This window comes from Pieris napi, chromosome 15 (assembly GCF_905475465.1).
Source record: "Pieris napi chromosome 15, ilPieNapi1.2, whole genome shotgun sequence".
Classification (NCBI taxonomy): Eukaryota; Metazoa; Arthropoda; class Insecta; order Lepidoptera; family Pieridae; genus Pieris; species Pieris napi.
In genome coordinates, this window is record NC_062248.1 from 3,764,447 (window position 1) to 3,785,499 (window position 21,053).

The 21,053-nt window shown below is 32.7% G+C and overlaps 1 protein-coding gene across 2 annotated transcripts; it reads right to left on the reverse strand.

Moving 5' to 3' along the window:
- Nucleotides 1-133: 133 nt before the first annotated feature.
- LOC125056587 (tudor domain-containing protein 1-like) lies at nt 134-19,426 on the reverse strand. 2 transcript variants are annotated; one of them, XM_047659763.1, is made up of 16 exons: nt 19,278-19,426; nt 19,042-19,162; nt 18,843-18,972; nt 18,166-18,459; nt 17,381-17,507; nt 17,059-17,191; nt 15,398-15,532; nt 13,858-13,955; nt 12,633-12,718; nt 11,741-11,850; nt 10,382-10,493; nt 8,999-9,142; nt 7,449-7,546; nt 4,369-4,473; nt 2,491-2,699; nt 134-1,508 (listed from the first exon to the last, which is right to left on the reverse strand). In XM_047659763.1, coding segments are annotated over exons 1-16 (2,058 nt in total). In that variant the 5' UTR covers nt 19,280-19,426; the 3' UTR covers nt 134-1,354. The 2 variants fall into 2 exon arrangements, with proteins under 2 accessions (XP_047515719.1, XP_047515720.1); XM_047659764.1 differs by lacking the exon at nt 18,166-18,459.
- Nucleotides 19,427-21,053: the final 1,627 nt, after the last annotated feature.

Below are 21,053 nucleotides of genomic sequence, written 5' to 3' on the forward strand. Positions count from 1 at the left end.
TACTTATCTAATGTTATATAACTGCCTTATTATTTATAACAGTTTTTATAATTTTATTATATCGATTTCGCGTTAACACTCATGACAAGTAATGGCAATAGTTGAGATGAACGTAGCTAGTAAAACAAAGTCAACAAATGCAGAAATATTCAATTTGCTTAATTGTTTTAAAATCTATGAGTTACTTTGGCTCTATATAAGTCAAAGGCATGAGGTAGACACATTTCTGCATCTGTTCGGCTGACTGATTGACTTTTCAATAAAAAACAGTTGTAAGATATGCAACAGCATTGCCTCCAGTTATTTTATCAAAAATTGAGACTTATAATTACTTTTACACTAATTTAAAATTATAAACTTAAAATAACCCTTTCAAAAAATGTTTATACTCTTATAGTTGCCAGTCTCATAGAAAAAACGTTTTTTTTTACTATATATATGAGGTCCTCTAATGTCACTTTGACAGCTTACATTTAATCAACCGACTGGTAAAATATTTATTAATTACATTTTTAAGGATGGTAAAGACAAAAATAGTCGAGAATTGGATGTACCATTTCCGTTGTGTTATAATACTGACATTCATATTAAAACATATCAATCAGATATCAACATAGCAAGAATTAAAAATACGTTCAGCTTATAGCACTATACTATCATAAATTTTGTAAACGACCATAACATTCACTCATACGGACTACATTATCACAGCCGCTAAGCAAAATAAGTACTTATCACAAATTAAAAAAAAACACAAGCTCTATATTGTCTTTGACAAAGTATTAAATGAGGAAAATCCAGCAAGAACATTACGCCACAGATTTCTGTATGTTAACATAATAATTTATTAGGGCGTAATGTGATTTACTTTAAGCGTGCGATTTTTTCACTGTATGAGATATTAATTTCCTGCATTTATTGCATACAGTCAATAAATTTACTTGAAGTAAAAATAGTTCAATGAGTAGGAAGAACATTAAACGACATCATTAACGCTATTGTAAAATACGTCTATATCAATTTCTTGTATGAAATACTGCTTATTCTAGAACATCAGTCAAACTTAAATCTAGTTTCATGAACTGTCAAAGTTTGACATTTTAGACGAGATTGCGACTTGAGATAGGATTCACGCGTCATAGTGGCTACGTCGTCTTGATTAATTGAAATAAACATATGGGCAACACAAAAAAATATAACAGCAAGAGTTTGGGAGAGATCGCTCACTTTATCAAAAGCACGGGAGAGCTACAAGTTTCATGTAGTTAACAAAAATAAAATAACTAGTTTTTATTCGAATACAAGTAATATGTAGCGATTACAAACTATTACTGATTTAATCGGAGGCATAAACCTAGGAAGGAATTATGACACGACGGCCGTCCGTTAAACTGTAGTCAATTTTGTATTCCTGGCGTTCAACAACTTTTTGTAAGGCTAGGAGGTCGGCAATGTTGTTGCCTTTCTCGTCGTATAAAGCGACTGTTATACTATCGTAATCAGTGGCGCTGTAAAAACAAGAATAGCTTCTATCAACAAAAAATTCACTGAATTTAAACCATACAATTTTTTTGAATCTGTTCCTTAATTTCAGAATACTTTTTGCTTACGGGGATGTTAAAATATTATTATTAGACGCAACGCTTTATTAGGCGTGTTTGATTTTAATTCTGGCTGCAAAAATGAACAAAATTGGTAGATACGTAATGTGTATGTCGCAATAAAGTATTTAAATCAGAGAGTTAAGTGAATCTTGATCTAGTTAAATGATAGTTCCTTTTTGTATGCCTTGTTTCGCTCATACAATTTTTGTGTTAGAAACATAAAATTGAAAAAATATTTTTATTGGCTCTTTATTTTCCTAAATAATGAAATATTATTAAGGAAAATATATACGAATATTTTTTTCAATCAAATATCTTGGTCACCCTACCAAAGTTGAAATGCGTCTTGTGGTCTAGGAACGTTTAGGAAACTCGTTAAACGTTTCGTTCAGTCACTAGTCTGACGGAACTTTAGCGACTTGATTGAATATCGATCTTTAATTAACTGTCTAGAGATTCAATTAACACTATGATTTAACTACTTTACTGCGACAAATATAGCAAAGTGAATCGTTTTTGTTAGTGAGATACTAATGACATACATAAAAAATAAGACGAAAAACAAAAGTTATAGATGCCTAACATCCCCTAAAACAGATGCACAGATAAAAAAGGTGGACTTTACTTAAAGACAAATATGGAAACAACCAAGAGGTAGAGGGCGCCCTAAAAAAAGTGGATAGAAGCATATGGCGAAAGAAAGACATGGATAAAAATATGTGGAAAAAGCTGGAGGACGCCGTTACCCGTGAAGGGTACACAGTATTTTTAACAACTTCGACAGTCCAGGCTAAATAAGTTTGCTATATTCGACTTTTTTAAAATTAAAATGTACCCACATTTATTTTAATTTTTGTAACTACCCTTTTTCTACAATAATACTCACATGACTTCTGCATCGAACCTCTTGTCCTGTATTAGATCGATGAGGGCATTTCGTGCAGCTATGAGATTGGTGGCCGCCTGATTTCTCATAGTAACGCCAGCCAAAATACATAGAATAGCCTGAGTTGGCAAAACGCAAAATCGGGAATGAAGTTCGCTTAATAATTCTTCGTCCACCCACATTACGTTTCCGTAGTCCACGTATTTTATCTAAAATTAAGGAATTTATTTAGAAAATGTATATCGACGAATAATTGTGCATATTAATGAAATATAAAACAATTTGATCTTGAAGCATTTTAGTTTTGTCTGTCCAATAAAGAGCAGTGTTGGCCTAGTGGCTGAGGTCGTAGGTTCGATCCCCGGCTGTACACCAATGGACTTTCTTTCTATGTGGGCATTTAAAATTAGCTGTGAAGGAAAAAGCAGAACAAAGCTTTTTATAAATTTGAGGACTACTTAAATGATCCTAATCCTTGGGATTGATTTGCTCCAGTTCAAACAATTTGTATGACAATACTTGGCGATTAAAAAGAGTGGCGGAAAGTTTCTTGCCGGTTCTTATTACCCGCTCTACGCCCTTGACTTGCGAACTGGTAGTAAATGTAAATTTACGATTAATTTAACTTGACGATTCAAAAGTGTACTTGGATACCCACTTGAATTGAAATATTAAAAAAAAACACATCGTGAGGAAACCGGCTCGCCTTAGTCAACTCGACAATGTTGACGGCGTGTGTCAGGCACAGGTGGCTGATCACCTACTTGCCTATTAGATTGGCAAATGATCATGAAACAGATACAAACATCTGTGGCCCAGACCTACCAAACAGGATGTAGCACCACTGATTTATTTTATTTTTGATTGGTCCATAAAAAATAGTGTTAGCAGTACGGTAAACAAGTATTGATACAGGTTAGGTTATTATATGATATTAACTAAAACAATTTATTTTACGGTTTTAGGTAAAATAAATTAACATAATTGTTCTTGATTTAAATAAAAATCACTTCACACAATTGTTTTTATTTGGCAACCGCCAAGCAATTTCTATAATCATTCAAATTGATTTTGATTAAAGATTTAAGTTTATTTAGTGCTTTGTAGGGATGTGAAAAAATAATCGATTATTAAAAAAATCGATTATTTTAATAATTGAAAATCAATCATAATCGATTTTTTATCTGCCACTTCCCGATATTATGTCTGGTCTTTTATAACCCGGACCTCGAACTATTAGGGATATTCGATACACAACGATATTTACAATGCGATACATTGAATCCGATTCTTTGAAGATGTATACTCGATACATTGATGTTTTTTTGTAAAACATCAAAAGGATGATAAAAGCAGTTTATTTTACAAAAACTCAAGTTTGAATGGAACACTATAATTTTAAAGTAAAATAAATTTATTCAGCAGCACAAGACTACATACAATTAAAAAGACAAAGGCATTTATCAAAATCTATCAAAACGAGATTAAGTTAATTTCGATTTTGATTATTCTTAAACGTTAATTTGTGTTTATAATTTCTATCGTTTATTTTTAATTTTAAAAAACCATGAAAAATAAAAAAAATAGGGTGTTTATTTTGAAATTAATTAAAAAAATTGGAAAAAATCGATTAATAAAAAAAAATCGATTATTTTTTTTAAAGAAAAATCTAATTATAATTTATTAATCGATTAATCATGCTAAAAAAATAATCGATTAATAAAAAATCGATTTTTTATGCAGAATGTCACATCCCTAGTGCTTTGCTAGAGGGTAGAAGGACTCCTTTCTCCGCAATTAGACTCGTGGTTGGTCCGTTGTGCGTACCGTGCGTATAGTGCTTTGCTAATTGCTATAAATAGGTTCTGAATATCTCACCTCGACTTTTCGATCAGCTTTAGTAGAAGTAAGAACCTTCGCGCGGTACCATTTCCCATCCATGGGATATAAAGAAGCTACCAACTCTCCCGGGGCTGGTATCATCTAAAATAATAATATATTGCATTGTCATTAATGGAAAAATTGCTCAATATGTCATCGAAATAACTATTTCTATCAGCTTTTTAAACAGAAAAGATCATTTATCTTTTGTCATATAAAAATACGAGTATTTGCAATTAATATTTTTGAAGTGAAACTTCTTTATCGGGGTTGGAAAAAAATTTAGTGTAACATTTTTTCGTTACGCGTCACATTTTTCCGTTACGCGCCATCTTTTGAAGTGAAACTTCTTTATCGACGTATGGGAGAAATTTTGTAGCAGGTTACGCGCCATGTTGCTTTTTGAAGTTAAACTTCTTTATCGGCGTTGGAAAAAAATTTACACACATTTGTCACATTTTTCGGTTACGCGCCATCTTTTTCTTGTCCCTACCACGGTTGATCCGAAGAGATTCGAAGCCATTAGTAACAAAAATATATAATAACGATAACAATGATAGTAATACTAATAATTCTATTACAATTAATGAAATTCTGTAATAATCTTAGTACTACACAGTAGTACAGTAATAAGTTAAAATGAAATAATTGTATTTGTATTCATGTCTATGATAATAAAAGCCTTTTGTTAAACTTTATCTAATTTAACTTTATTTAACCAATTTCTGTAAAGTTGCATATAGTAGATCATTTTTCGAAAAATAAGGTCATAAAGAAGTTTCACTTCTTACGTGTGTACACCTAGTACACGCACACATTTTTTTTATATAGCCTACTAAACACGCTATCAGGCATATCCATTGGAGAAGCTAAAGCAGGGAGTCTGTTCTCCCCTTGCCTAGAAATTGATTTTATTAAGTTCAGCTATGTCTGGTGATGATTACTCCGGTTATATTTCATATACTGGTTGGACCCGCATCACCACATGTGCTGTTGATCTTACTGACATATTTGATAATTCTGAGGCAACATTTTTTTTCAGCTGCAATCTGTGCTCGAGTGACAAGTCAGAGCCCATGGATGTCCCCGGGATGGGTATACAGGGGTATCCATATCATGCCAGTCTCGAGTTTAGCAATGAATATAGTGGTATTCGGGTATAACCCTGATTTCGTCGTTATAGGACGGACGTCGTTTTGAGTAGGAGTTGCTAGTCAGAATATCACTTATCGGTAGAGTAATTTTTTTTCACAGTGGGGTACGAAGCAAACAAAAAGTTATGATTTGAATTTTTTTTATATCGTATAACTTAATATTATCTTCGATACACTCAATAAGCAACTAAAAATAGTATGTCTAACGCAAGAACTCATCAGTACCAATCTAGTGGATATTATGAAAAAGGTATAGGATGTAGATATTTTCGAATTTTAATAAGAATTAGTAAAAAAAGTAATTTTTTTATAAAAACGCAAAATAAATTATAACTTTGCAGGGTTTGAGCTTAGAGACCTCCCGTAGAACAATTTTTTGCAGCTGATGACCTCATCTATCCCCTATTTGTGTTTCATCCACGACTTTTTGACCACCCTGTATATGTCGGAGCAATGGCGCTCGTATCAGCTGTCATTTTCGTTATTATTTAACAACATCAAAGTCAAATTAGTTCAAAACCATCATATGGTTTATTTGATTTGCCAATATTAATAGATTTTTTGATAGTTTATAGTACAAATAAAAATGACTATGGAGCCATTATTATTATCGACCATTGATTGAATAGTCGTTAATTTATAGATCTAGCAACATTAATGATTGATGTTATTAAATTATAATGACAATGGCAATCATAATAATGATTGTAAACAGATAAGAAAGCTCTTTGTGTCTTTGGCGGCCGACTCCGGTCACAACATCTTAATAATAATAATAATAATAATTTTTATTAATCAGACAAATACAGTCCATTGATTGATTAGTGAGTTAGTAACAATAGTTTCTTAAGATCTATGTTAGAGAATTAGTAAAAATAAGGAAAAAGTAGTTAAATAAAAACTATCAGGTACAAAGCCCTGCGGAGATGTCGGAGCAGTGTCGTAAATAGGGGCACTCCATTCTTTTAATGGGATTTATAGGAATTTGTTATAAATTATTCATTAAAAACAGTCGCTATACCCAAAGTCAGCCATTTCTACCATAGCATTTTAAATATTTTTGTATACGCTAGTCGGCCTTGTAGCTTCAGCGTGCCATATTCAGACCAGAGGTCTTAGATACGAACCCCGACTGTGCACTCGGTCTTTATATGAGCATTTAACACTCGCGCATCGTGTGGAAATTGGCACGTCCTAGAACTAAAAAGTTAACGGCATATGCGACCTACTTGATTTAAGAAAAAAAAAATGTGTGCGTGTACTAGGTGTACACACGTAAGAAGTGAAACTTCTTTATGACCTTATTTTTCGAAAAATGATCTATATGCAACTTAACGAAATTGGTTAAATAAAGTTAAATTAGATAAAGTTTAACAAAAGGCTTTTATTATCATAGACATGAATACAAATACAATTATTTCATTTTAACTTATTACTGTACTACTATGTAGTACTAAGATTATTACAGAATTTCATTAATTGTAATAGAATTATTAGTATTACTATCATTGTCATCGTTATTATATATTTTTGTTACTAATGGCTTCGAATCTCTTCGGATCAACCGTGGTAGGGACAAGAAAAAGATGGCGCGTAACCGAAAAATGTGACAAATGTGTGTAACACATTTTTTTTTCCAACGCCGATAAAGAAGTTTGACTTCAAAAAGCAACATGGCGCGTAACCTGCTACAAAATTTCTCCCATACGTCGATAAAGAAGTTTCACTTCAAAAGATGGCGCGTAACGGAAAAATGTGACGCGTAACGAAAAAATGTTACACTAAATTTTTTTCCAACCCCGATAAAGAAGTTTCTCTTCAAAAACCACGAAACAGAAAGCTAAGGTAGTATTACTTCGGGGTTCGATGAAGTACTGGCTATTATTATTAAAATTTAAAAATAAAATTCTGAAAGAATATTACCTTAAGTGGTCTATATGAGGATATGGTAGCTGCACAGTTCATATCCTGTACAAGAGCTGACAAAGAAGTCAGCGGTTGGAACTCTTTCTCCGTTATATCTAAAATACATAGAAAAATGTCACCTATAAGTAACGTATGGAACGAATTACTACTACCTGCAAAACATATTATTAGCTATTAATATTTATTTAATTAAATTCTTAACAATTTTATAAAACATACTCTTAAGAATTCTTAAGATTTGACTCGATCGGTTGATGACGAAATGACGTCGAACGAAGTAGGATGATCGAGTCGGAGTAGGGAATAGATTTTAAAACAAGTTGTGGCACATGCGCATGGGCATTCCTTTGTTTAACGTTAAACTTATACAGTTTATGTAAAGTCAGTGAAGTGAAAGAAGTGAATTATAGTGAATCAAGTCATTATTGGAGTGTTTAATTTCCTACCCTAAGAACTGCACAGATCAACTAGTTGTTTTAATATGTACACTGTAGAGTTTAAATATTGTTGTATGATATATAGTACTAGTAACCGTGAAATATATAAATGAGAGACTGTGCGCTGCGAATAGAGCCCTGGAATTTTATCAGAGGCTTTGCAAGTCCGTTGCCTGCCTATTAGTTTACCAACTCAAGTAACCGGCCGAGTTGAGATGTTTCTTTTTTGGCATGAAAACCTTATTTTTTTTATAGGCCAACGAGTTATTTTATAAGCCATTTCAAATCCTTTGAATAACACAAGAAAAATCTGATATACAGACCACATCTGATATAAGAATGACCAATTCATATGACTAATAAAGTAAAATGTAAAATTCCTTTAAAAACCAATTTGCGCGCCATTGTATGTGGCAGAATATGCGAACTTACGATTGTACCACCTTACACATTTTTGTACCATATTCTTGCAATAAATTATTATTATTATAGGCTACCCAAAATTCACACTTCTTCGCCCAACGCTTTTTCGTTCGAAGGCCCTTTAATCTTTAACCATACATTCACTAACAATCATCTCAACCGTCCTATGCTGGAATGGAAAATATTCTTCTTGTGCAACAATAGATTAATTATAAAATGAAAGTGTTATTAAGAAATTAATATGTCAAGTACCATTAATATGTCAAATGGAAGACACTAGCCGCCTACGAGACATGGCATCCTAGTGCACTTTAAAAAATCTAACCCCTTTTTGTGGTTTGGGAGCGTTCAAGTATTACGTAACGCAATTTTTGGAGATTATTGACCCCCCATGTATCTCGCCGTAACGTTTTTCAGTACCCTAGTACAGTACTGTATTCAAGTATAGTAAAACGTTTCGTGACCACCTCTTTAGTTACTATTTTGTGGTGTAAGTCGAAAATAATATTAACAATAACGCGTAATCCAATCCCCGCCCCGCATCGTAACGTTTTACAAAAGGACCCCCCCCCCCTCCCAAAACGCGTTACGTAATACTTGAACGCTCCCTTTAATAAAGATTTTTTAACAAAAAATATCATTGTCAAGTAGATCGTTAATTTAAGTAAATAATATAATATTTTTTACCTTTGGTGTCGTTTATCATTTGTACGAAGAAATGATCAAAATGCGGGACATGCGATACGACCACTCGTACAAAGGTTCCAGCGGCGGGCAACGGCAAAGACTTTAGATTGGCCGGTACGAACACACGGTCCAACGTCCAGCCATCTGTATAATAATCCATTAGACTGTACATTTTAGGGAGGTAAAGAGGTAATTTTTGAAGAGCTGTCAAATTCAAAATATCCTTATTCATATAGGTAAACAAGTTCACTTATGAACGTCAAAAAAGAAGTTAAATTAATTGTAAATTTACATTCACTACCAGTTCGCAAGTCAAGGGCGTAGAGCGGGCAAGAAACTTTCCGCCAATATTTTTAATCGCCAAGTATTGTCTTACAAATTGTTTGAATTCGAGCAAATCAATCCCAAGGATTAGGATCATTTAAGTATTCATCAAATTTATAAACAGCTTTATTGATTGATTTACGTTTATCGAGGGCTTTGAATTTATTAGTGATAATTGTCTAATTTCGCTTGGGAGTTTGTTGTAAAATAAATATAGTTAAAAAAACTATAAAACACGCTTTTAAAGCACATCAAACTAAAAAGTGAAAAATAATTCCTAATTTAGGCTGAAAATGGTAATGAACAAAAAATACTGGTATTATTGTGAAAAAGCGTGGGTTGCTCGATAGACGAAAAATATGGCACACGCGCGCCCCACGCTTTTATTTTTCACTTTTTAGTCTGATGTGCTTTAAAAGCGTGTTTTATAGTTTTTTTAAACTATATTTACTTTCCACTTTTTAGTCCTAGCAGCAATACGTGTTGTCTCAATTTAATCGTATTGCTTTGTGGACTTAAAAAAAAATCATTGTTTTTTCGAGATAAACCTATGAAATTATTATATTGTCGCTGATTCTTTATAAGTGTACAAAGTTTGAATTAAATCTGTCCGTTAAAAGTGGGTCAAAATCGAGTCCGAAGGAGTCGGTTACATACATACATACAAGTGAAGCTAATATAAAGCGTGTAAAAACGAATACAATTTCCATATAGGGAGTGGTTTATCTTCTGGAGCCTGGTTGGTCGTATACACAAATTAGTTCTATTTCGCGTATTATACTGGTGAAAGTCAGCATTTGTTTTAAAATCGTTTATTTTTTTTGTACATACAACAAGGCTTCTAGAATATATTGACCAGATAGTGTCATCAATATCTATACGTAGTTGACAGCAGAATTTTGACAGATTTATGTTTGATTGTCATTTTAGAATCACTCAAAAATCAGTGACAGGCACGGAAGGTTATTTGGTTATTAAAAAAAAATAAAGACAGATACAGGGTTGTAGCGCTACTAGATTTTTGCATTTAAGAATACTATAATTTCAAGGGTCAATGACCTGGGTGTTTGACAACGTGTTTCTTTGTGCACCGTTTCCCCTTGAAGCATGTCTTTTCAGGGCCTCCCTTGTAGTGCTTGCAAATCTCGGCTTCATCTCGGTTATGGTAGCCCTTTAATAAACAAAAATCAGTTACGCATTACCGCAGTAGGATTACAAGTATTTAAGTAATCATTTATTTATGAAAATTAAAATCTAAAATATATAACGGTATATAAATTAGTTTACTTTAAATTTAAAGATTTTTATTTTATAATACAATATTTTAACAACAAAAGCTTTTAATGAATTTTTCTGATTATAAACCCAAAACGAGAGCGATCACAAATAAATAATTACCACTTAAAAAAGTAAAGGTAAAGGTCCATTATTTGTATTTTAATATATTTATGGCACTATGATCGCGTCCTAGATACGACTAACACTAGTCCTAGGTACTAGACACATGCGTGCGTGTACTTATGTACGCGCGTAAGAAGTTATACTTCTTTGGCATAATTAAAAATAGTTTTTGATTGCATGCAAATAATTAATTACAATTAAATAATCAAAGATTGGAAAAGGAGTCATTATAGTCAATAAAGCTCAGTTTACATTTGAAAAATTAAATAAATATATATTTATTAACATTATATTTACATTTATTATTATTTCCTAATATTAATTGATATATGACGACTCATTGGTCTAGTGGTTAGTACCCCTGACTGCGATTCCATGGGTCCCGGGTTCGATCCCCGGCTGAGACGAACATCGATGTGATGAGCATTTGGTGTTGTGCTTAGGTCTTGGGTGTTTTAATATGTATTTATATGTCTATCTATCTATAATATGTATGTATATCCGTTGCCTAGTACCCATAACATAAGCTTCACCAGCTTAGCATGGGACTCGGTCAATTGGTGTGAATTGTCTATAAAAAAAAAATAATAATATTGATTTAAATATTCAATTTAAATCACTTCTGATTATAATTCGGACGCACATATAAAATTCGCACTTACATAATGAAAACAAAATGAAAACACGTGTTTTAAATGTAGAAACTCAAAGCTTGTTTATAAATATTATAAATATAAATACACAGCGGACAGAGGCGGTGTGCGTGCCAACATGCGCCACTAACTTCATACTGATAATTTTGTGTAACGGTGCGCGCGCATCGTAAAATTTCACTCTCATTAATTTTTCATAACGCGCCTAAAGAAGTATAACTTCAAAAAATCAATATATACATTATGTTTCTATCTATGTAGCGTAAAGGGTATAATATAATTGTTGATAATACACGGACGGAACTATGCCTGACACATCGATTGATAAACTTTTTTTTGAGTCGGTTAAACAAGGTGTACTAACCGTAACAGCGATCACTGGATCTTCGTATTCCGGTATTTGTGTTATGTCACAGTTTTCTTCGGTAAGACCTGGAAATCCTTCCGGACTATCCGGTTCTTGGCTGTTATTTGCTGAAAAGAGTGTTTCTCTAAAGCAACGGTCAGCAACAGACGGACCGAGAAAGGTCGAAGCTCAGACCGCCAAATATTTTAGGTCTTTTTATAATTCAGATTTTATTTAGTTATTTACAAAAATACACTGTTAACCGTCCACGACAAAATTTATAACTAAGTTATCAGTTGTGTTTCTGTACAATGTTGAAATTCCCACAGTATCTGAACCACACTACTTGCCGACCCCGACTCTAATGTTTTGTCTGAATTAGAACTGAATAATTAAATTGAAGAACTCAATAATTGGAATTCATTTTGGGATTCTGCAAGAATTCGAAACAGGCGACGACATGTGTCAAGTATTATTATTATTTACTTTTATACACATATTACCCAGATATTGTCTATGCTTGAAAATAAAATGCATTTTAGACGATTCTTACTACTGCTACTTAATTAAGAATTTTGAGAGCTTTGCTTACTTCTGACAAGAGGAGGGGTGTACTAAATTGCAGTAAATCTGCGAAAGACTTTAAATAGACTCAACCTCATAATTATGTCCTAGCTAAATAACTCTCGACGAAAACAATACGATATAATGCTACATGACATCATTTCAAATAAAATTAATAGCAGCTCAGTTCTTGAAAAATTGCACTTCCAAGTTCCTGCCTACCAGACTCGTGATCGTGCTTTGTTTCAAGTTCCTCCCATCAACAAGAACTATGCAAAAAAACTTTAAAATAAAAAAGGGATTTCAGATGAATTTTAACATATTTAAGTAATAATGTTTGCCTTACTATTGTCTGAAATTGCCTTAAGAACTATGTCGTTGATTTTTTCTCCATTTTCCAAAAATACGTAAACGCCCAGGGTATCGGAATTGCTGAAAACAATGTAATTTGTTAAGCTACATCCTTTTAGGTCTGGTTTTTGTATCTGATTCTTAACTATTGGTTTATTCAAAAAGGCAAATAGGTGATCAGCACTGACGTAACTATACCATCTGCGGCCCGTGGCAAACTCCTTTGATCGTCACGTTGTACTCGGTTTAATATTAATAAACTTCGAGATTTTCAGCGTACTCAATTACAAGTTGTATATGTCCCACTAATGCCCATAGGCCTCTTCTCTAGGCGAGAGGGAATGGTCTGTAGTCCCAACGCTAGCCCAATGCGTATTGGAGACTTTGTATTCATCCATATAAACATAATATCTCTTGGGCAGGGGCCCGTGGCATTTTGCCAGCCCTGCCACCCTATTGTGACGTCACTGGTGATCAGCCTTCTTTGCCTGACACGCGATACATTTTTGTTTGGTCTGAGTTATCCCGGTTTCCTCACAATCTTTCTTCACAGTACGAGCGAGTGTTGATTGCCCATACACAGAATCGTTAATTTTATTCAATTTCATATTTTAATAACCCACTTTCAAAAAGATTATCGGTGTATAATGGAATTATATATTATTTGAGTAAGATAATCTCTCAAGCACGTGTTTAGGACACGTCATCATTATAATATTTCTGAGTACGGTATATTCTAAGACAACAGTGGAAATTTCAGAAATAGTTTAGTAGTTTAAGATCTGAGTATTCACGCATTTCAGAAGTGGACATCAAGAGTTTACGATTTCACATTTTTGACTTATATACTGTAATTTTTTTTCAGAATTTTTGCAAAACATGAAATTATTTATAAAATGTTAATAATACTCGCTTACATAATTATACTTTCCTGAAATAGATAGCATCAACCAAAAATATAATTTTAGTTAAGATTGTAATTAATTAATCATGTTCTTCTTACATTTTCGTCAAAAAATGAATTCAAATTGTCAAAAATTGGCTGTTTGGATTTTTTTTCTATCAAGCGAAGTTATTTAAACCGTGTATCGATCGTTCAAAATGGATACATAAACTACTCAACTCCACCATATATTTTTTTCCACAAGAAATGATGACGAAAACTGGAAAGAAACAATGTACTTTTTTGGAGTCAGGCGATATAGGTCCTTAAGACTTACTTATCATCAACATAGATTGTGCAATTCCTTCCAAGATGCGATTTCATAATTTTTTCAACCTTTCCAACCGCCACTGGATCGTCACAATCTACCTCCACCTGAAATTTTCATACGTAAAGTATAGTCTATTTTTACACACTTTATATTAGCTTCACCTGTATGTATGTATGTATGTATGTAACCGACTCCTTCGGACTCGATTTTGACCCACTTTTAACGGACAGATTTAATTCAAACTTTGCGCACCTGTCAAAGATCGATGACAATGCAATAATCCGAAAAAAAAATGAAGAAAAATTTAACTAAAAAATAAATAATAGTTTAAAAAAACGAAAAAAACACGCTTTTAAAGAACATCACATAATTTAGGCTGAAAATGGTAATGAACAAAAAATTCTGGTTTTATCGTGAAAAAGCGTGGGTTGCTCGATAGACGAAAAATATGGCACAGAGCGCCCCACGCTTTTTCACAATAATACCAATATTTTTTGTTCATTACCATTTTCAGCCTAAATTAGGAATTATTTTTCACTTTTTAGTTTGATGTCCTTTAAAAGCGTGTTTTTTTGTTTTTTAAAACTATTATTTATTATTTGATATTTTGGCTTAAGTTGGGTAAATGTTTAATTTTTTAGTGTTGTTATTTTATTCTTGTTGATTTTGTTTATGCACTTATTGTACTTTAACCCTTAATATTTATTTTTTGACGCGACAACGTCTAATAAATCGATGTACGCCGGCTGAGTACGCCGGCATACACGAAAAAGCATGACTCATTGTCCCGTTACGCTCGCATCTATCTCTCTTCCACTCGAAGACTTAAGTGGGTATGCAATCATTTCATCAATGTTGTAACGTTATATCGTCCGTAAACCGCTTTTACAGCCCTTTTTGCACGCCTCGCAGTGCTCTACTCTCGACATGTCAAATAACCCAGTCTTTCGAAACTTGAATGACTTTTTTCTCACTAATATAACACTTACAGGATAATATGAGTGCACTAAAATCGAGTTAAATAATCTATCAAGCACATATGGTATTTTTTATGAACAATTATTTTGTTTAACATAGTAAATAATAACATTAAAATCAATCATTCTTGGACGTCCGTCAGTCTGTGTTTAAGGATCCATATATGTGGCAGAGAAATTGGTCGAAAAATTTATCGTACCAGATTACTTTTTTTCTTATTATATAAAGTTATACCCTGGGCTGATTCCTAGTTAATATTAGCGTTCTAAGTACTGTCGTTTAAATATAATTTGTAAAAAACTAAAATACGACTGTGTATTTGTATATCTATATATACATTTATTTTAGTATATTTTTTTCCTCACCTTATTTTTTTTTGTAATTTTTTTTTTTAAACTTCAGTTTTAGAATTTTTTTTTAAATGTAAATGACCGCTATGAGGCGTGCACTTTTGGATTTTCCAAACGTTTTTTGTTATTTTTCTGACTAGGGTTGCCCGGAATAGATCGCTTATACTAATGTTTAACTTAACTTTAACGAGAGCCCTATAAAAAATGACTAAACTCACCCCAGCGAGCTGGCAGCATCGGGCAAATGGTGGCAAGCTACAGAATTGACGCATCAGAGGCTGAAGCCAACTGGTCGGTACTAATCTTGTTTCCCCATAGTCTACTAGATGCACTTGGGCATAGCGGATGTCCTCCTGAAAAATTAACACGCACTTATGACCTGATCTTATAGGTAAGGTATTACAATACATACACACGTACATACATTAAAATCCAACATATATTTTTTAATTGATTGACGAATTTTGTTGGTCAGATATGGATTTCAAAATTATTAAATATCGTTACGAAGACGAGTTGACTGAAACGTTTCGTGATTTTCCACATTTTAGAGACGTTTTCAGCTAGCTGAAATGTGAGTTATGGCCGTTTCAGACGATATAAGGTAGAGCCTCTATCACATTCCAGAAAATTGTAATTAGCAAAACATTGCTCTCAGGCTTTTTCAGGCTTTCTTAGAAGCAAGCAAGCAAGTGTAGATTGGTACTCATTTCAGGAATCCAGTTTTCAGGCGTTTTCAGGACTGGTTATACCTTATACCTTTGATGAAGTTATTTTTAGACTGAACTGATCATTCTAGGACACCGTGAGACAAGGACGGAGCGATGTGCGAAAGAGGTAAAGAGTGCGTACGTTCTAGAATTGTGCGTAAAGCATAGAACATTAGCAACTAAGTACCACTCCGGTCCAGAAAGTTCTCGAACATCGTTTACGAAAGCGGGCCGAAACGCAACCAATTTATTCTGTTTCGAGTTCGTTTCCGAGAGATTTCCATCGAAGAGATAAAGTGCAAATAGTGAAGACAATTGATAAACTACTGTGTGAAGTGCGCGTAATTAAAGTAATTAATGACCGTATTTTGAGTATGGTTAAAGTGTATTTCTAAGCGTAATTTGCGTTTAGGGTACCTAACCTTTTAGTGTTAGCGTACCTAATTATTAAATTCCTCGTTGATTTCAAAAAGAAATCTATGGTGTTTTCTATCCGATCCCAATCTTATCAATCTTAAAATATAAAAATTACGTGTCACGTCGTTTGTCCGCTATAGACTCCTAAACTACCAAACCGATATCAATCAAATTTGCACACCGTGTGTAGTTTGATCCAACTTAAAAGATAGGATAGCTTACATCTCAATTTATACCCGCTATATAATTTTTTTGCAAATATTTGTTTATTATTTCATACAATTCTAACAGATGGCGCTTAAAAGTACTAACGTTTCACATAAGCTATCTACCTTTCACATAAGTTCTCCTACCGTTTCCCTTGAATAGTTTACTACAAAAATCTTAGCCACAGCAACGCTTGGCCGGTCTGCTAGCTAGCTATATATAATTATATAAAAATACTAGCAGACCGGCCAAGCGGTTAAGTTTTTCAAATCATTGCAATCAAAGTTCCAGCATAAATCTCTGCTCGAACACAATAAATAAATAAATAAGGATACACAACTATGCTTCTCCAGTTAAATCTAACTCGTATTAGTTAGATATTATTATAATTAATATGTGTTAAACCTGATCTGCTATTTTCGCATAAAACAAAATCAATCTTAAAGATCCGCCAACGGACTCGCGAGTCTCCTGGCAACGTGTGCCCATGGGCAGCAGTATAACTTCTTTCTCTCACTATTACTGTCTTATAAAAAATAACATACTTCACTGAGTTGTATGTAGAGTCCTCTGGTATATGAATTGGATTCATCATACACGGCACACAAAGGTGCCATTTGGTCAAGTGAAAATTGTACCTTGTACTGCGTATAGTACTCTGTCATGTCTGTCATTAATCTGAAAGATTTTTTTATTATTTTTGGCAAAAATTTTGTATGTAGTTGACATAGAAACAAAAACGAGTAACATATCTAGAACTAAAATATCAAGCAATTAAAGTGCCCTCAAAGTCTCTCATCCTCGCTTCCTACCACTACCCATAGATTTATCACACCGGATGTTGTGATCAGTTGCTTCTATACTTACTTAAATGCTTCATCGATATTTTCAGTAGTCACCCAAAATGATGTTCCATCAACATGTAATAATACAGCGGGATATTCATAATCCAATTGCAACACTGTTTGTGCAGGCAATTTCACATTTTCACCTTCTGAAAATACAAATTTAATCTTATCAATCAAAAGTATGCAGGTAAAACAGGTGCTCTCCATTGGAGTATGAAATAAAAGTTCAGTTCCTTACAATGAGGAAAACGGAGACAAAACAACAACAATTAATCAGGCATATGTAAAACCAAATACTTCCCCCAAGCCAGGTGGTGGACCCTGTGGCCTCCAACTTTAGATACAAAGCATAAAGAAATATACCAAAATCAACCAAAAGAAGGTAACTTTAAACCCATCATCCTAAAAGAAAACACTAAATAGAAATACAAATCAAAGCAAAGATTTAAAAACCATGGAGAGCCTATGTGTAATTCTACACTTAACACAGGAACATTGAGAAAAAAAAAGCATTGGAAGCCACAAGAAACACAGAAATAAGAGAAATTTTTTAATTTAATAATACTTCATACTGCAATTTCTTAAGTCATTTTTCTATTTTCTATAAATAAAGGATATCTTTATTTAGTTTATATTAAATGTATATTTAGAACCTTCAAATTTATTTAATATGTTCATAAATAATTTGAGTGTTTGTAGTAAGGACTTGTCCACCATATACTCCATAAATAAAATACTAAGATAATGATAAATTAAACTTTTAAGCAGATTAAAAATGCTATATATAAACAATATTTTCCTTACCTTCAAAAGTAATATTTTTTACACCTTCGGTAATAGTCTGACTATTACATTGTTTTTCTTCAGGTGATATTATTTCTCCCAACGTCTCAGTAGAAAAGGAAATTAAAAGCTGGTCTTTTGGTATGTTTTTTTTCTTTGACCAGTCTTGAGGATTTAAACAAGTTTTTGAAGTTGATGGCACAGGTTCAGACAATGTATCTGTTATATTGAATGGTGAGATTGATGGACGTAACAAGGAGGTATTTGTATTTACCAAACCATAACCTGGATGTGCAGCCCGATTGGTGGGATTAACTAAAACCATAACTTGTTTTTAAGTAGCTATTAAAATATAATTCAAACATCATGTAGTATTATTAAATTAATGACATTAATGATATTGGTAAAAGGTCTCTTTAGTGCTTGATCCAAGATCACTTTTACTACAGTTGGTATTTACTTCAGATTTCTATAACAATTTCAAGTAGATGATCAGTTATGTCTCTCCGTGGAGGCACAAAAGTTTTTGGGTGATATGCTTCTGATTTCAACACAATGTTAACCTTCATTATTGGTATGTATAGAAATTGAGCTTAATTATTTAATGTTTTTTTCCACACAACCTTTATCTTTACAGCGGTTGATTTAATATACTGAATATAGAATTTAAAAAATGTGAAATACAAACTTTTACTTACGTAATTCTTCTACAGCTATATTAATATCATTTATTAAATATGAATATTCTTCTAATGTCTTAACACTATTTAAAAAACGATCTTTCAGCTCCATGTGATCACAATTTAGTTGTGTAATTAATCTTTGAGCCTAGAATAGGATATAATAGTTAAATATTAGTATGCCACTTAAAATAAATTAGTGCTTTACAAGACATACCCGTTTTTTTAAATATTCCAAATTCCTAATGGTGTTGTCACATTTTGTTGTAAACATGTGAATTCTATCTTCCATTTCTTGTCGTTTATGGTCTGCTAAGGTTGCGAGATTTACGTAACTCCTAAAATATAAGTTAATAAGACGGTACTTTCATAGATTTAATATTTATAAAATATTACACTTGGCCATTACTATACACTTTTAACTATAAAATATTACAATAGCAATTTACTTACATGGCGTTTAGTTAAAAGACCAAGCACATCAAAATTGGCTTTATTTCTACAAAGAGCCACTGGGTGCCTAACGGGCATTTACAAAAATAAAACAGTAGTAAGGAATAAGGATTTACTTCTGCGGTTTATACTGTATACTTCACAAAAAAACTTATTTTTATTGTGGTCATGTCACATTTCACAATCACATTAAAAGGAATGTCGTTTTTCAAATCTGTATATAATCTGTGTAAAAACAAAATCTTTTTGAATTTGTAATAAATGTCATTTCGCTAATCTGTGGACCTTATGTTTAACTAAACTATCTCACGTTAGATGTCACTAAACACAGCATTCCAAAACCTTTCAGATTCTACTCTATAGAAGATGGCGGGAGTAGTAGTTTGATGTGGAGATTTAACAACTTCAGTCTATAACATTATACTCATAAGACATAATCTTAATAATAAAACAAACACTATGAAAGTGTTCAATTATTTAAAAATATTTCGTACTCGCGCGTTATAATTACCTACTAATGGGAATAAAAGAGATTTTGAATTATTATGAAACACATTAATAAGCAAAGTATATAATGCTATTTTCTCAAAGCTATTTGGCTTTTAACCTCTGACTTACAAAATATACTGCATGATTAAGGATACTAAGAAGGAAATGCATTATTTTTTAACTGCATACCTGTGATTATAAAACAATATCAGACATCCTTTATCCTTCTATTCATTCTCCAATCTGAAAAAAAAAATGTACACTCTAAGATTTTTGTAAAAAAAAACTTTACAACATTCACTGATTCTATCTTTTACATCTTCGCCTCTAATTTTTAATATAAGATGGGCTATAAGTATACGTAATATTATAATTGTATATCAAAATTCATAACATAGTCATCCATATTCACATGTTTCAACCATTTAAAAAAAAGCAGCGAGCGTTGTTTTACAATCGTTTAGATGTAGGTAACTAAAGGCTAATTTAAAAAGTAAGTCTATAGAAAGTCTATTTGAAATGAAACGAGTTCACTGAAGTCACTAATGTAATATTAACTAATTAAAATAAACACCAACAAAGGTTTAGATAGTAGAACTGACCAGTTGGTCTTGTAGGAAAAGCAAACAACACGTCATGCTTAATATAGTAATTTGACGATCTCGCAGAAATGGAGATATTGTCGTAATTTAGCATAGTAACTAGCGATGTAGTGAACTATAACTTGTATCAATAAAAGCTATTAGCATCGATCAGTCTAAGTATCTGTCCCGGGGTATTATGGCAAATTAAGTTAAATGTAGTGGTATCCCGTTTTGTGAACGCAGTTATGGTACAAACAGTGGGTAAGGTTTTCTTCCCTCGTAACTCAGAATATCATCCGTATAGACAATGTTTACATGGGAGTTGATACAAAGTCACTTTTCGATTTGTTTTCAACTGTTTGGGGGAAAAAGCAGACATTTCTGTGACGGTTTCATTGCCCGTAAAGACAAGTGGGCGACACCGTCCGTTCCGTGCCTGCTAAACCGTATCAATTGCTGTTTTAAGTAACGAACCAGCATCGCTAAAATATACGCGAAAGTTAGTTGCAGAGGCGCTACTTTGCTCTCGATTCGATAAGTAAAGTACTCAGTTTCATAGTAGTAAATAGATTTAAAAATAACATTCATACATATATTTATTTTACCAATAGCTATAATAAAATTACGCTTTTAAGTTTGAAGATGACACGAACACAATTTCTTATCTTACTAGGTAAGGATGAAAATATGTGTTAATTGCTAA